Source organism: Canis aureus, chromosome 25 (genome assembly GCF_053574225.1).
Source record: "Canis aureus isolate CA01 chromosome 25, VMU_Caureus_v.1.0, whole genome shotgun sequence".
NCBI classification, from domain to species: domain Eukaryota; kingdom Metazoa; phylum Chordata; class Mammalia; order Carnivora; family Canidae; genus Canis; species Canis aureus.
Genome location: NC_135635.1, coordinates 20,274,524 through 20,290,572, shown reverse-complemented (window position 1 = coordinate 20,290,572; position 16,049 = coordinate 20,274,524). Strand labels below are relative to the sequence as shown.

Here is a 16,049-nt window from a genome sequence, read left to right as displayed (position 1 = left end):
TTCTTTGCCTTCTGCTACTTCAGAATACACTAAACATTGCATGAATGCAGTGTTTTTCTTTGTATTGTATTTATGCTTACAAAGGGAAAAAGGTGATAGATTCAATTAAATTATTTTGTTCATTATATTCTTTTTTGCCATGTTTCTGTGTTCCTTGGAACATGTTCTACTACTAAAAAGTAATATGATTTGGGAAAATTATTTAACTGCTCTGGGCTTCAGTTTTTTTGGCCTGTAAAACAGATAGTGATAGTACTACCTCATAGAGTTGTGGAAGTTAAGTGAATTAATGTAAGTAAGGCGTTGACATAAAAAAGTATTCTAATAGCTGTACAGACTCTCATCCATGCTGCTTTCCTCACCTTGGCCTTCATTCAGTTTCCCTAATGTACTGGGCTCCTTCCTACCTCCAGCCTCTGTGGATGCTATTTTCTCTGCTGGGATCACAGTCTTCCATCTGACTGGCTCCTACTCAACTCTAGGTTGCCTACTAGACTAGCAGTTCCGGAACAGCACAGTGCGTGCCTGGCACAGTAGTTGTGCAATAAACATTTATTGAGTGAATGAACAATTGAGCCACTTGTGGAAAAGAGAACAGATCATGTGGAATGGAAGAGTGCTTCCTCTAGGGTTGTAGTCAGAACGGGTTCTTTTATTGTAGGCAGGGAAGAAAAGAGAGCTCAGATATTTATATATTATAGATGTATATATATTTATATATTATATACATACATTTACAAATTAAATGGTAAAATTATAAATGTTTACTGGCTGAAGTATTAAAATAGGAATCTATAGGTTAATCAGACTCTTTGCCTAAATGGTCATCAATTTGAGCTTAGTGGTATTTTTAATTACTATCCAGTAATTTGAATTTGCTGTTATTTATACTTTAAAATTAATACATTCTAGCTACACTTCAAAAAAAGAAACTCTGAAACACCTGTGTACTTCAATTCTGGGTATGATTTTAGAAGCTAAACTTCATCAGCAAATTATAAGATAGGGTGCAAAGTTGTAAGTAAAATTTAATCATAACAGCGTTTTTAAAAATAGATCTAGGACATGTACCAAGTGTCACCAGTATTGATTAGTTTCTTGTTTTTTTGTTTGATGTAATTTTGTAGAATTATAGATGATTTTTTCCTTTGAATATTCCATCAGAATTCAATTCTTGATTATTATCCCTCTGGTATTAACCTTATATTTTTAGAGGCCCTTTAATATAACATTGAACTTCTTGCATAAAGACATTGAAGTTAAAAATATTTGTTTTTTTTTTAAACCTATTCCCAAAAGGCCATCTAAAGTCACATAAATGTAAAAATCTTATTTCAGAATTGCTATTTTTAGGTATAACATAAGGATACTGCATATTTATTAAAAAAAAAATACTGAGGGATCCCTGGGTAGCGCAGCGGTTTAGCGCCTGCCTTTGGCCCAGGGCGCGATCCTGGAGATCCGGGATCGAATCCCACGTCAGGCTCCCGGTGCATGGAGCCTGCTTCTCCCTCTGCCTGTGTCTCTGCCTCTCTCTCTCTCTCACTGTGTGCCTATCATAAATAAATAAAAATTAAAAAAAAAAAAAATACTGAGCCACTTTAACTCTAAAATTTCTAACTGTAACGTGTCATGTTATTGGAAACATCTGTTCTATGTTTCAGTCTAAATCAGTTAAATATAATTGTTTCCCAAATTTTGTCCTTGCCTTCTTTTTTCTTCACATTTTTCCGAATGATGTAAATTACCTTGTTTGTATATGCCGACAACTCTAAACTTATCCTCAGGCCTCTCTCCTAAGCACCCTGTATTATTTGAAACCCGTTGTTGAAAGTCCTAGAAACTTACTCAGGCTAGCCTGAGCAGAAGATACAAGGGCAAGGAATGCTAAAAGATTTCAGGAATGGGCAGGAACAGAAACTAGGACAGTGTGAAGGCTGTCTTTTATGTTTGGACTCTTATTCTTTTCTCTCTGAAGACTGATTTCCTCTCCTCCAGTCTATAGGTCAGAAAGCATGACCTTGACTATTTCAGAATTTATAGTACTAGTCATCCCCAGGGAGAGGGAACAAAACTAATAAAACTAAACTAAATTTAATTCTCTTTGTATGCAAGCTATAAGGAAGGGGCTCTGCTTCTCAGTGGAAACATTGTCAGGAGCCAATAATCTGCACATAAGGAATTGCCCATTGATAGAGTGGGTGAATTGAATGAACGAATGAACTGACCTAGATCAGACACTCATGAATCAAAGCATCATGATAATATTACTGTGGTTATGAGTTTTTAAAAAACCCCTTTTTTAAAAAAAAAAAAAAGAAAAATACCAGTGTATTATGGATAAAATGATACAAAGTCTGGAATTACCTCCATAATAATTCAGTGATGGCATGGTAAGGGCGCAGTGGATGGAGACCTATATGGAACCTAGATTGCTGTGACTTGGTTGTTGAAACCAGTTGGTGGGTTCATGAGAGTTTACATAGTGCTGTTATCTTTACTTTTGTATGTGTTTGAAATTTTCTGTAATAGACTCCTTTAAATCACAAAAACAAAATGTATTTAGCCTCATAAAAGATGATTAGCTTAGGAGCGCCTGGGTAGCTTTGTCAGTTGAGCATCAGATTTTCACTCAGGTCATGATCTTGGGTCATATGATCCAGCCCCTAGTTAGGTTCTGTGCTCGGCACTGAGAATTTTCTTTAAAAATGATTACTTATTAATAACAAAATTGGATTTTGTTCCGATGTCAGTATTATTGCATTTGAATAATGTGTTTTGTTTTGTTTTGTTTTGTTTTGCCAGCCCTGTCCTTTATTTCACCTGACTGGGAGTTTCAGCAGATGCCTAATATGAGCAAGCATATGTACCATTTTTCTAAAATACTTGGGTATCAAACCGGGTTTTAGCAAGGGTGCTAGAGACATCCTGCTTCTCCTAGTACTGCCTAGTACATAGTAGGCTCTCAGTAAATGTTTTTTGAAAGAGTGCCTGGGGGAAGTCACAAACCAAAACGGAGCTTTCTTTTCTAGTGAGCTCTTTTCTTGCAGTTTATTTGTTGAATAAATACTTTTTTTTTTTGTTTTTTCGTTTGCTGTCGGCTTTCCCATCACTTGAATTTTACTGATTATATCACCATATTGTAATTTTTTAAATTGATAGTTGGATCTAGAGGCTTAATCAAATTCTATTTTGATTTTTTTAACTACTGCATAATTAGTATTGTATTCTTCTACCAGGAAGTACATGGTATCTACTTATTTCTCTTGTGAATTTAGCACCATAGGTTTTTTAAGTTAGAAGTTATAGAAAAATTGTTTTTGATAGTGAAAATTATAGGTTTTTAAATAAATAAGCTTATTTAAGAAACACTGATCCAGACTAAATTTCCCAAAATCTGTTGTTGCAAACTTAAAAGTTTTAATTTTTATTTGTATGAGACATTGTCTTATTCCATTTAGGCTGCTATAACACAGTACCATGGACTGGTCTGTTTATAAACAACAGAAATTTGTTTCTTGCTTTTCTGAAGGCTGAGATATCTGAGATCAGGGCATTGGCCAATTTGGGGTCTAATGAGGGCTTACTTCCTGTTCATAAACAACTGTCTTGCTGTGTCCTCATGTGGTAGAAGGGGCAAGGGCTTTCTCTGGAATCCCTTTTATAAGGGTATTAATCTCATTCATGAAGGCTCCACCTCATGACCTAAATATCTCCCAAAGACCTACCTCCAATACCACCACTTTGGGAGTTCATTTCAACAAGAATGTGGGGTAGAAGGGGATACAAGCATTCAGTCTGTAAAAAAAAAAAATATGTAAGAGTTGTCCTCCCAGTTTTAGATTTGTTGAAACTGTTAAGTAGAATCTCTGGGGATCTTGGAGTTAATTAGTAAAATATAAAAAGGATTTCAGAAGCTCATAGTTACAATCCCATAGTACAGATCTGATATATATAACAATATAGTTTTGTGTTGTTCTGTTTTTGCATTCACTAATTGTGATATCTGCTGTATCTAGACTGCTTTTAACTCCATTTAATTATTAATTGTAGCTATTGTGTTTTTCAGTTCAAGATGTTCACTTAATTGCTGATTCCTTATTGTTACCAATTCTTGTTGAAATTCTTTGTTAATTCATGTTGGTTATCTTTTCCTCTTTTTTTTTTTTTAACACATTTATTCTTAGTTATTGTAAAGTTCTTGTCTGCTAACTCCATTATGTGGATCATCAGGAGTTCTGCTTCTATTGTTTGTTTTCCCTTGGTTATTAATTACATTTTTCTTCTCTTTAAATGTTTCAAATGTCTAGGAACTTCCTTGCATGCTAGATATTATGTATAAAAGACTCATTGAAGCTTTAGTTACTATCATCCATCAGAAAGAATTTCCTTTTTTCTCTTAGGTAGAGAGGATCAGGAATTTAACATTTTAATCCAATCATGATTTATATAGACCAGGGCTGGGCTGCAGTTTTTGTAAGATTTAGTCCAGCTCTGATTTGCCCCTTTTCCTTAGGCATAACCTTATCTTCGAGGCTTTTGATTGAGAACTTGGTGAGCAGCTTCCACATTCTGCTGAAGAGTCATTTGTACTCTTCAGAGATTTTGAGCTTAGCTTGGTAACCTTTAACCTTGCAGCAAAATCTGACAAGAGTTTTAAAAGGGAGATTAGTTGTGTGTTTAGAGCACAACTTCTTCCCTCTAGTGGGACTTTGTCTCCTAAACATTATGAGATTATGGGAGATTTCATTCAGCTATTTAGGAGCCTGATTCTGACTCCCCAACTTCCCATAAGGAGCCTCAGAACTAAAACCAGTCATGTTTGGCGCTCTTCAGTTCTAGTCTGTCATATTAAAGCCCTGGATAACAGCTCAAACCTCACTTGTTCCTCTTTTCCCAAGAAGAATCCTGCATGAGCTAAGTGCCAGTCTTGTATAGAATTGGAAAATACCCTCCATAAAGAAAATGTTTGGAGATTTTCAGAAGGATCCTTTTCATATCCTTGCAGCCTAGAATTTACATTCATCTAGTCATCATTGATTCTGTAACTCTCTGATATCTATCTTTTCTTTGTTTTTTCTAAGATTTATTTATTTTATAGAGAGAGTACAAGCAGGGAGGTGGGTGCAGGCAGAGGGAGAGGGACAGAGAAAATCCTAATCCTCCCCTGCTGAATGGGGAGCCCGAGTCGGGACTCCATCCCAGGACCCTGAGATCTTGACCTGAGCCAAAACCAAGAGTTGGACACTTAACCAACTGAGCCACCCAGGCATCCCGGAAACTGTCTGATATCTTTAAGATTTAGAGAGGTAATCAATTACATTTGACCCTTGAACAGTGCAGGGGTTAGAGGCATCAACCCATTAGTCGAAAATCTGTGTGTGGGCAGCCCCTGTTGCTCAGCGGTTTAGTGCCACCTTCAGCCCGGGGTGTGATCCTGGAGACCTGGGATCGAGTCCCACGTCGGGCTCCATGCGTGGAGCCTGCTTCTCCCTCTGCCTGTGTCTCTCTGCCTCTCTCTCTCTCTGTGTCTCTCATGAATAAATAAAATCTTAAAAAAAAAAAAAAGAAAGAAAGAAAGAAAAGAAAATCTGTGTGTAACCTTTGACTCCCCCAGCATTTAACTACTAATATCCTACTGTTGATCAGAAGCCTTACTGATAACAAATGGTTGATTAACACATATTTTGTATGCTATATGTATTATATACTATATTTTTATAATAAAGTAACCTAGAGAAAAGAAAATGTTATTAAGAAAATCATAAGGAAGAGAAAATACAATACTGGACTGTATCCAAAAAATATATGTATATATGTATAAGTGGGCCCACACAGTTGAAATCTGTGTTTAGGGGTCACCTGTTCTTGCCTTTATTTTAGTTCTAGCTAGAGCGGAGACATGACTTATTGCATCCTGTTTGAAAGTAGAAATCTTATTGTAAAAATAATTTTGAGGGTTTTTTTCCCCCCTAAGGATTTGATTTTATTTATTTTGGAGAGAGAGCATGAGCAGGAGGAAGGAGAAAGAATCTCCAGCAGACTCCATGCTAAGCATGGAGCCCTGATCAGGGCCTGATCTCAGGACCCTGATTATGACCTGAGCTGAAACCAAGAGTTGGACCTTAACTGACTGAGCCATCCAGGCGCCCAAGCATTTTATATTTATAACTCTCAGAAATGAGAGATATTCTAAAGTGACAAGCATTATGGAAAGTATTATTGCTTTTATATCATTGACAAAGATTAGGAGATGTTTTAGAATAGCTTCTTAATATGTCATTTATAGACTAGCATCTCTTTCTGTTAGCTCTGTTCTCTCTCCACTGACAAGCTCTATTTGGTTGCCACTCCTCTGTGAAAACATATATTAATGACTAAAAAAGATTTCCCTCAAAAAGTAAATCAGCTTTTATTTTTCCTGCTTCAAAAACGGAGACATTCTAAAGATGTTGCAAAAATCTTATGTTTATCATAGGACTTCAAAAAAGTAGATTTCTTTTCCTTGACATGAATGCTGTTTTTTGTGTGTGTATGTGTGTTTTCTAATTACATCTGATTAGACATAAAAGGCCTATACCCAAAGGAGACTTCAGGAAACTGGAGATAATATAGTTATTTTTAAGAACAATTAATGGAGAAAATTAAATCTAATCAATGATAAGAAATAAAGATCTCGTTTCTGTAACTATTTTATACAAATGTTATAAAAATCAGTGATACAATTTTGTGAGTGGGAATACTGTAGAACATTTAGACAAGTGTGTGTTTATATTTACCTTGAAAGTTTCAGTTTACTGTTTGATAGGGGTAGTGATGCCCTTGACAAACATTTTGCAGGTAGGCTAACAAGAATTTGAATCCCACTGTCCTTCGTTTATCTTAATAAGCTGTGTTATTAGTAGCAAGCATTTATTTAGTGTTTACTATGAGCCAGGTAATGGCTATTCCATATCTCTTTTAATCCACAGAACAGCACAGAGTCACTTCTAGAAACGCAAGCCTATCACAGTAGTAAGTGATGAAGCTAGGATCTAAACTGAGTTCAATAAAACACCAAAGCCCATATTAATTATTGTATGATACCACCTCACTCTGTGATCTTGAGCAGATCATAGATATATATCCCCTAACTCTGAAATCCAGAAAGCTTTGGAAATTGCTAGTCTTTTCATAACTTATTTGGTGGCAAAATGAGACTTGAATGGATGAAAAGCTATTTATAGCCTTTGTTTATCTCATTTAGTGTGACTGCATACACGTTGCTACAGAAATGTTAATGTATTTGATTTTTGGAGTGCTGCCAATAGATCTTCTCTGGAAATGTTCTACAATATATTGTATATGCCCTGCATTAACTATCTAATATACAAAAAATTCTGAAATCTTAAACGTTCCCAGGTGGCTGTGGCCCTCTATTTAACTTCCACAATACTAGTTTTCTTTCTGGAGAGATGTTAACATCTAACCCAGTAGGTTTCAATAAGAATTATATGAAATAATTAACATATGTAAACATTTAAGGTCCATGGCATATAATAAATGTTTAATTTATTGGTATTGTTATTATCTTGGAATTTAGCAGAATTTGGATCCTAAAGTTAGGATTATTGAAAACATGAGTTTTGTTTAGTTTAGCTTGGAGCTAAGACTTAACACTGCTTTGTGTCTGGGATTAGTAGGAATCCATGCCTTCTACAGAATGTACTTTCACTTACCACTGACTGTTTAAAATAGAAGTGATTTTCTCCAGTAAATGTACATTATTCCTTAGTGCAGGATTTCCTAAGCGCTTTTATGTTACGACACACATAGAAAATTCTTTACTGAGATAACTGGAGGAGGGTGCCCCTGCTACTCCAGGCTCCTGGCCACCTGAGGCCTAAGGGGATCAATACCATGGCACAGGGCAGCCCCGGTGGCGCAGCAGTTTGGCACCGCCTGCAGCCTGGGGTGTGATCCTGGGGACCCGGGATCGAGTCCCACATCGGGCTCCCTGCATGGAGCCTGCTTCTCCCTCTCCCTCTGCCTGTGTCTCTGCCTCTTTCTCTGTGTCTATGAATCAATAAATAAAATATTAAAAAAAAAATACCATGGCACACATATAACACTTTGGCAAAGCAGTGTAGCATTATATAGACCAAGTATAAGGGGAAGATAAATGAAATGTTAGAAACTACTAATGGATTTACTTTGGTTACTTCTTCTGTTTAAGCATCTATTTCAAAGCAGTTAAGAAAATCCAGAAACCTAGGTGAAAGTTATAATTAAAAAAAAATTAATCTCTTAATTACTTGTCTTAATTGTCTTCTAGCAGTTAAGAATGAGGTAGATTAGGAATTTTAAAAAGTATGAGGTAGATTTTATAAAAGGGTTTGTTGGCATCTTGAAGATACTTGATTTGTAAGTTAGAATTATGAAGAAAGTATGACACTGGGTTAGCATTTAAAGCACTTCCAAGTGTAGATAGGACCAGTCAATGATACATTTAATTTAGAGCTTTTTTTTAAGGGGCTGACATTTATTTCTTCTCCAAATATTACAGTAAAAATTATATGGGGTAGGATAATTTGGTCAATTTTCTTTTTAATGTAAAATTTAGAGTATGGCTGTTAGAAATTATTTGCTTGTACACACAGGGCACAAGAAATTGTTGCACATTATCTACCCACCCTACCCCTCGGCTAAGTCTGTAGCCTCAGGACTAGATACAAAATGGGCATAGAGTTGATTCTCAACCAGATAATATATTTCTAGAACATTAGTTAAGACATTATCCTCAGCCATAAATTCAGGATAGGGAGGTGGGGCAAACAGTATATAGGGAGCTGTGAGTATAGATACCTCACTTTGGCTGAAGAATTTGAGGGTCAGGGGAAACAGTCTACATCCTATTGGTTTCTCTTGAAGGAAAAGGTACTGAGTTTGAAGGATTAAATGAATATTTCTTTTTCTTATGGTTCTTTGTGGTGGAGGAGATTCTTTCATGGCCTTCAGTGATCTGAATGGGGTTAGCGAATGGGGGTTATTGGAGCTGGAGCGGAGTCTAGTGGCCTGTTTGCAGTTGGCAGGGCTCCGCTTAACCCTTTGAGGGACAAACTTCCAATGCTTTTCATGAACTCTTAATAGTGAGGTTGGGAACAGGAAGGAGGCAGAAATGGCAGCTGTCTCCTCGGCACTCACTTAATTCTGAGAAGACTTGGAGTTCTCTGCTCAAGTTGGGGTTTTTTTTGAAGAGGAGTTTTCAGATTTCTGACAGCCTTACAAATGTTTCTTTTAATACTTAAAAAATGTTTTAATTTGAGGAGTTTACCACCTTCAAAAGTTATAAGAATATTGGGTGATTCCATAATAGCAAATAGCTCAGAGTATGTTATGTGTTAATTTAGAAAGAATGTGGCTGGCATTCAGCACTTCTTTGAACCAGGGCATATTACTTATTAGCTGTATTCCTTGATTTTTCATAGAATGTTACATCTTCATCTAAATCATAAATCCGAATTATATTACTATAAAACCTCTTCTAGCATATTTTATGCTAGAATAGAATAGTAGTAATTTTTTAAGAGAAAACAAGTAGTAACAGATATGGTTTCCATTCTAGGAACAGGAAATAAAGATAATAACAAAACAAAATTCCAGAATATATGAAGTCATTATTATTAAAAATCATGTATTACACGTGTATTTTATATTTTTATTTTATTTTAATAATTGGTATTCCTTGTCATCCACAGGCATCTTACAAAGATAAATACAGTCTCTTCTCAACTCATTATTCTTAACCTCAGAAATGTGAAATATTGATATGTTAGAGTTTAGGGATTAGATAGATAGAAAGCTGCAAAAAATGAGTTTCCTGTATCTTTTTGGGAAAGAGTATCGCTTTATGAGTGAACTTTTTTGCAAGGCAGATAAGTGTAAACTATGTGGGTAGAGTTAGTGTGTGGTAGTGCAATAGTCATGTAACAGTGTGTGGTCCTGAGACAGTTGGTACAGGGGGATAGCAGTGCTTTAAGAGAGGTAAGTTGGAGGTGACATACAAAGTGCTGACAGGGACTCTCCACATTTCTGCAAATTCCCTTTCCCTAAAACAAAACAAAACTTTGTTTTTGGGTAGTATTTCTCAGATTTCAGAACTCACTTTTTCCTTTCAGAAAACTGAAGAATGGGAGAAAGATAAGACTGAAGCAGACATGGAAGAGTATATATGGGAAAATAGCTCCTCTGAAAAAAATATCCTACAAACACTTCTCCAAATGAAAGCTGCTGAGAAAAATCTGGAAATAAATGAAGAAGAGCTCCTTGGTACAAAGGAAGTTGAAGATTACAAAAAGTCTGTTGTTAGCCTTAAGAACAAGGGGGACAATGAAAATACACTTTCTCAGTACAAAGAATCAGTGAAGAAACTATTAAATCTAATGTGATTTATGTAGAAAAATCTACTTGATGTATTAATTTTATGATATATCTGTGATCATTATCTCATTTGATATAAATTTGAAAATGCTAAAAAAAACCGACATCAGATTTTTTTATTTCAGACGTTGAATTTAGTGATTCAGCAGTTATGTAAAAGACCCAGTGCTATTACATCAAGTGCCCTCCTTAATGCCCATCACCTGTTACCCCATCCCCCCACCCTACAGCAATCCTCAGTTTATTTCCTAGAATTCAGCGTCTCTTATGGTTTGCCATGCCTCAATTTTCACCTTATTTTAGTTTTCCTTTCCTTCCCCAATGTTCATCTGTTTTGTTTCTTAAATTCCACATATGAGTGAAATCATATGGATTTGTCTTTTTCCAACTGCCTTATTTCACTTAGCATAATATCCTGTAGTTCCCATCTATGTTGTTGCAAATGGTAAGATTTCCTTCTTTTTGATGGCTGAGTAATATTTATATATATGTGTGTGTATATATATATATTACATACATGTGCTATATATATATATATATATATCACATCTTTTTTATCCATTCATCTGTCAGTGGACTTCTGGGCTCCTTCTGAATTTTGACAATTGTGGACATTGCTGCTGTAAACATTGTGGTGCATGTGCCCCTTTGAATCACCATTTTTATACCCTTTGGATATACCTAGTAATGCAATTGCTGGATCATAGGATAGCTCTATTTGTAACTTTTTTGAGGAACCTCCATTACTGTTTTCCAGAGTGGTTGCACCAGTTTGCATTCCCACCAGCAGTGTAAGAGGGTTTCCCTTTCTCTGCATCCTTACTGACATCTATTGTTTCCTGAGTTAACTTAGCCATTCTGACTAGTATGAGGTAATATCTCATTGTGGTTTTGATTTGTATTTTCCTGATGCTAAGTGATGTTGAACATTTTTTTAATGTATCTGTTGGCCATTTGTATGCCTTTGGAGAAGTGTGTATTCATTTTTTCTGCCCATTTCTTGACTGGATTTTTTTTTGGGGGGGGGGAAGTGTTGAGTTTGATAGGTTCTTTACAGATTTTGGATACTAGCCTTTATCTGATAGCACATTTGCAAATATCTTCTCTCCCTCTGTAGGTTGCCTTTTAGTTTTGTCTACTATTTCCTTTGCTGTGCAAAAGCTTTTTATCTTGATAAAGTCCTAATAGTTCATTTTTTTTTTAAATTTTTATTTATTTATTATAGTCACAGAGAGAGAGAGAGAGAGGCAGAGACATAGGCAGAGGGAGAAGCAGGCTCCATGCACCGGGAGCCCGATGTGGGACTCGATCCCGGGTCTCCAGGATCGCGCCCTGGGCCAAAGGCAGGCGCTAAACCGCTGTGCCATCCAGGGATCCCCATTTTTTACTTTTGTTTCTTTTTCCTTTGGAGATTTGTCTAGCAAAAGATTGTTGTGGCTGAAGTCAGAGAGGTTTCTGCCTGTGTTTTCTAGGATTTTGATGGATTCTTGTCTCACATTTAGATTTTTCATCCATTTTGACTTTATTTTTTGTGTATGATATAAGAAAGTGGTCATTTCATTCTTTGCATGTCGCTGTCCACTTTTCCCAACACTATTTTTGAAGAGATTGCCTTTTTTCCAGTGGATATTCTTTCCTGCTTTGTTGAAGATTAGTTGCTCATAGAGTTGAGGGTCCATTTTTGGGTTCTCTATTCTGTTCCATTGATCTGTGTGTCTGTTTTTTGTGCCAGTACCATACATACCGTACTGATGCTTACAGCTTTGTAACAGAGTTTGAAATCTGGAATTGTGATGCCTCCAGCTTTGGTTTTCTTTTTCGAGATTGCTTTGGGTATTCGGGGTCATTTCTGGTTCTATGCAAATTTTAGGATTGTTTGTTCCAGATCTATGAAAAATGTTGATGGTATTTTGATAGGGATGCATTGAATGTATAGATTGCTTTGGGTACTATAGACATTTTAACAGTATTTGTTCTTCAATCCATGAGCATGGAATGTTTTTCCATTTCTTTGTCTTCCTCATTTCTTTTATAAGAAATTTCTTTTAATCGTTTTCAGAGTACAAATCCTTTACCTCTTCGGTTAGGTTTATTCCTAGGTATCTCATGGTTCTGGGTGCAATTGTAAATGGGATGGATTCCTTGATTTCTCTTTCTTTGGCCTCATTGTGTATAGAAATGCAACTGATTTTTGTGCATTGATTTTATGTCCTGCCACTTTGCTGAATTCCTGTATGAGATTAGCAATTTTGGGATGGAGTCTTTTGGGTTTCCCACCTAGAGAATCATGTTATCTGAAAAGAATGAGAATTTCACTTTTTTGCTGATTTGGATGCCTTTTATTTCTTTTTGTTGTCTGATTGCTGAGGCCAGGACTTCTAATACTATGTTGAACAGTAGTGGTGAGAGTGGACATCCCTATCATGTTCCTGACCTTAGAGGAAAAGCTCTGTTTTTCCCTTTTGAGGATTATATTTGCTGTCAGTTTCTTGTAAATGGCTTTTATAATATTGAGGTATGTTCCTCCTGTTCCTACACAACAGAGTTTTTATCAATGCTTTATTTTGTCAAATGCTTTTTCTACACCTATTGAGAATGTCATATGGTTCTTATCCTTTCTTTTATTAATGTGTATCACATTGGTTGATTTGTGGATGTTGAACCACCCTTCCAGCCCAGGAATAAATCCTACTTGGTCGTGGTGAATACTCCTTTTTAATATACCGTTGGATCCTATTAGCTAGTGTTTTAGTGAGACTTTTTGCATCCATGTTCGTCAGGGATACTGGTCTGTAATTCTCCTTTTTGGTGGGGCCTTTGTCTGGTTTTGGGATCAAGGTCATGCTAGCCTCTAATGAGTTTGGAGGTTTTCCACCATCTGTTTCTAATTTTTGAAACAGCTTCAGAAGAATAGGTATTAATTCTTCTTGAAATGCTTGGTAGAATTCTGCTGGGAGGCCATTTTGCCCTCTATTCTTGTTTGTTGGGAGATTTTTGATTATTGCTTCAATTTCTTTGCTGGTTATGGATCTGTTCAGGTTTTGTATTCGTTCCTGTTTCAGTTTTGGTATTTAATATGTTTCTAGGAATGCATCTATTTCTTCCAGATTACTTACTTACTTTGTTGGTATATAATTGCTCATAATATTCTCTTATAATTGTTTGTATTTCTTTGGTGTTGGTTGTAATCTCTCCTCTTTCATTCATGATTTTATGTGGGTCTTTTTGTTAAATCTAAGGGTTTATTGATCTTATTAATTCTTTCAGAGAACCAGCTCCTAGTTTCGTTGATGTGTTATACTCTTCTTTTGGTTTCTATTTCATTGTTTTCTAATCTTTATTGACTCACTTCTGCTGAGTTTAGACTTTATTTTTGGTTGTTTTTCCAGCTCCTTTAGGTGTAAGGCTAGGTTGTGTATTCTAGACTTTTCTTATTTCTTAAGAAAGGCTTTTATTGCTTATATACACTTCCCTCTTAGAAGCGACTTTGCTGCATCCCAAAGGTTCTGAACTGTCATGTTTTCATTTTCATTTGTTTCTATGTATTTTTTAAATTCTTCTTTAATTCCCTGGTTGATCCATTATTTCTTTAGTAGAATGCTCTTTTTTTTTCCATGTATTTGTTTTTTCAAAATTTTCTCTTGTGATTGAGTTCAAGTTTTAAAGCATTGTGATCTGAAAATATGCTTGATACGATCCCGGTCTTTCTGTACTGATTGAGACCTGATTTTTGACCCACTATGTAATCTATTCTGGAGAATGTACCATGTGCACTTGAGAAGAATGTGTAATGGCCTATTTTATACTGAGATGTTGAATGTCTCATATAATTTATTGAATACTGTACTGAAAGTGAAAGACAGAATGGTTGTATGGGTATGAAGTGGTTGTCAGTGTACTGGTTGTTTATTCTTGTGATCACATGGCTGAATAGGAGCTGTGGCTGCCACCGCCCAGCATCACAAAAACATATCATCACATATCACTAGTCTGGGAAAAGATCAAAATTCAACATTTGAAGTGTGGTTTCCACAGAATGTGTTATTGCTTTCACAGCATTGTAAAATCGAAAAATCATAAGTTGAGTCATAAGTCGGGACCAGCTGAAATGATTTTGGTTATTTGGAGAGCTAGGCCCAGAACCCAGGCCCCTGAATATAGTTCAGTGCTTTTTTGCATAACTGTCTACCCAATGCATTTTTCATAGATGCCATTTCTGATTAGAAACAGCTCCTTGGAAGTATTTTCTAACCTGGAAAGTTTGTTCCATTCCTGTCCTTTGGGCTTACTTCAGCTCTGTTTAGCATCCTCCTTTCTGTTTTCTGGGGTCAGTTCTTCAAGCCCAAGCTTACAGAAAAGTGGGAATGGAGGTTAACTGGTATTGGTCTCTCTAGATCCCCAGTTTGAGCTTCTACAGCTCAGAAAAGAGATAAGGGATAAAAGGACCTAGAAATTAATTGGAGTAAACTATAAGAACTACTCTATGAAACATTCCATTCAATTTAGCTGTCAATTCAGTATTTTTAAATATATCTGTTACTTCTTACCATTTCCAAAGTTGTGATTAAGTTAAAATAGAGGAATTACTGAGTTTGTTGTTTGTCTAAGACTTACTTTGCCTAACAGAATTAGAGAACATAAATGAAAGCCAAAAAGAATTTCAAAACAATTATCCAAAGGATTTATATGAAATGAAGGTATGATACACTATTAACAAGGCCAGGAATCTATGTTGTTGAGGACAGTAAAATGAACTTAATTGCAAAAAGGAGAGATGAGTTGTAATCCAGTGTTTGGAAATAATAAATGAAAAGCAATGTTAGGTAACACAACTTTTAGGTCAGTTTAAAACATACTTTAAATATATTGAAATGGTATATTTCTTAGAGATTCATGGAGTTTAGAGAAATTCAGATGCAGAAACAGGATTGAAGAAGGAAACATTTGAAAACAGGTTGAGGAGAAATGATCATTTGAGAACATGTAAAGAGGTGGTTGATTAGGGTCATCTGTCCTGTAGTAATAATACAGTGCAGATGAAAGCAGTAATGATATGTGATAAAGAATTTGACCTGGCCCAAAGAGAGGTTTTGACCTTTGCCTGCAGCTTTTAGAAGGTCATCTATGTCATACCTTATAGGAGTATCTTTGTTTAGGGTGAGAGCCAGTCACAATGGATTTTAGAGTGGGGCTGGCCACACCTGACAGTCTCAGCCATGCCAGAAAACCAATGATTTAGTGAGGGGCATTGAGTCAGCTGGGATCAGTCCACCTGGCAGCAGAGATTAACCACCCAGGTAATCTCTGTAATACCCATGTAATAGGGCCTCTATAAAAATTTTGAGCACTGAAGTTCAGGCAGGTTTCTCGAGTTGGCAAAACTCTAGGCATATTATACACTGGTACAGGAACAGGAAAAGTAGCACATCTTGCTTCCAGGGGAAGAGGACACACACAACACAGAGAACCCTGTATGACTTCTTCCTACATGCTTCTTCCCTTGGCTGATTTTAATCCATATCCTTTCCCTGTAATAAACCATAACCGTGAGTATAACAACTTTCCTTGAGTGCTGTGAATCATTCTAGTCAATCAGTCAAACTTGAGGTATTCTTAAGCCAGATCTCCCC

At 36.1% G+C, this 16,049-nt stretch overlaps 1 protein-coding gene across 4 annotated transcripts in view; it reads left to right on the top strand.

Moving 5' to 3' along the window:
* Positions 1 to 15,978, top strand: part of MRPS35 (mitochondrial ribosomal protein S35) — a 47,282-nt gene extending 31,304 nt beyond the window's left edge. For 3 of the 4 annotated variants that reach the window (XM_077870629.1, XM_077870631.1, XM_077870630.1), the window contains exon 8: positions 10,158 to 15,978. In XM_077870629.1, coding sequence (XP_077726755.1) covers positions 10,158 to 10,427 — 270 coding nt within the window. In that variant the 3' untranslated portion in view covers positions 10,428 to 15,978. The remainder of the gene's footprint in view (positions 1 to 10,157) is intronic. The other variant, XR_013364108.1, reaches the window with a different exon arrangement.
* Positions 15,979 to 16,049: the final 71 nt, after the last annotated feature.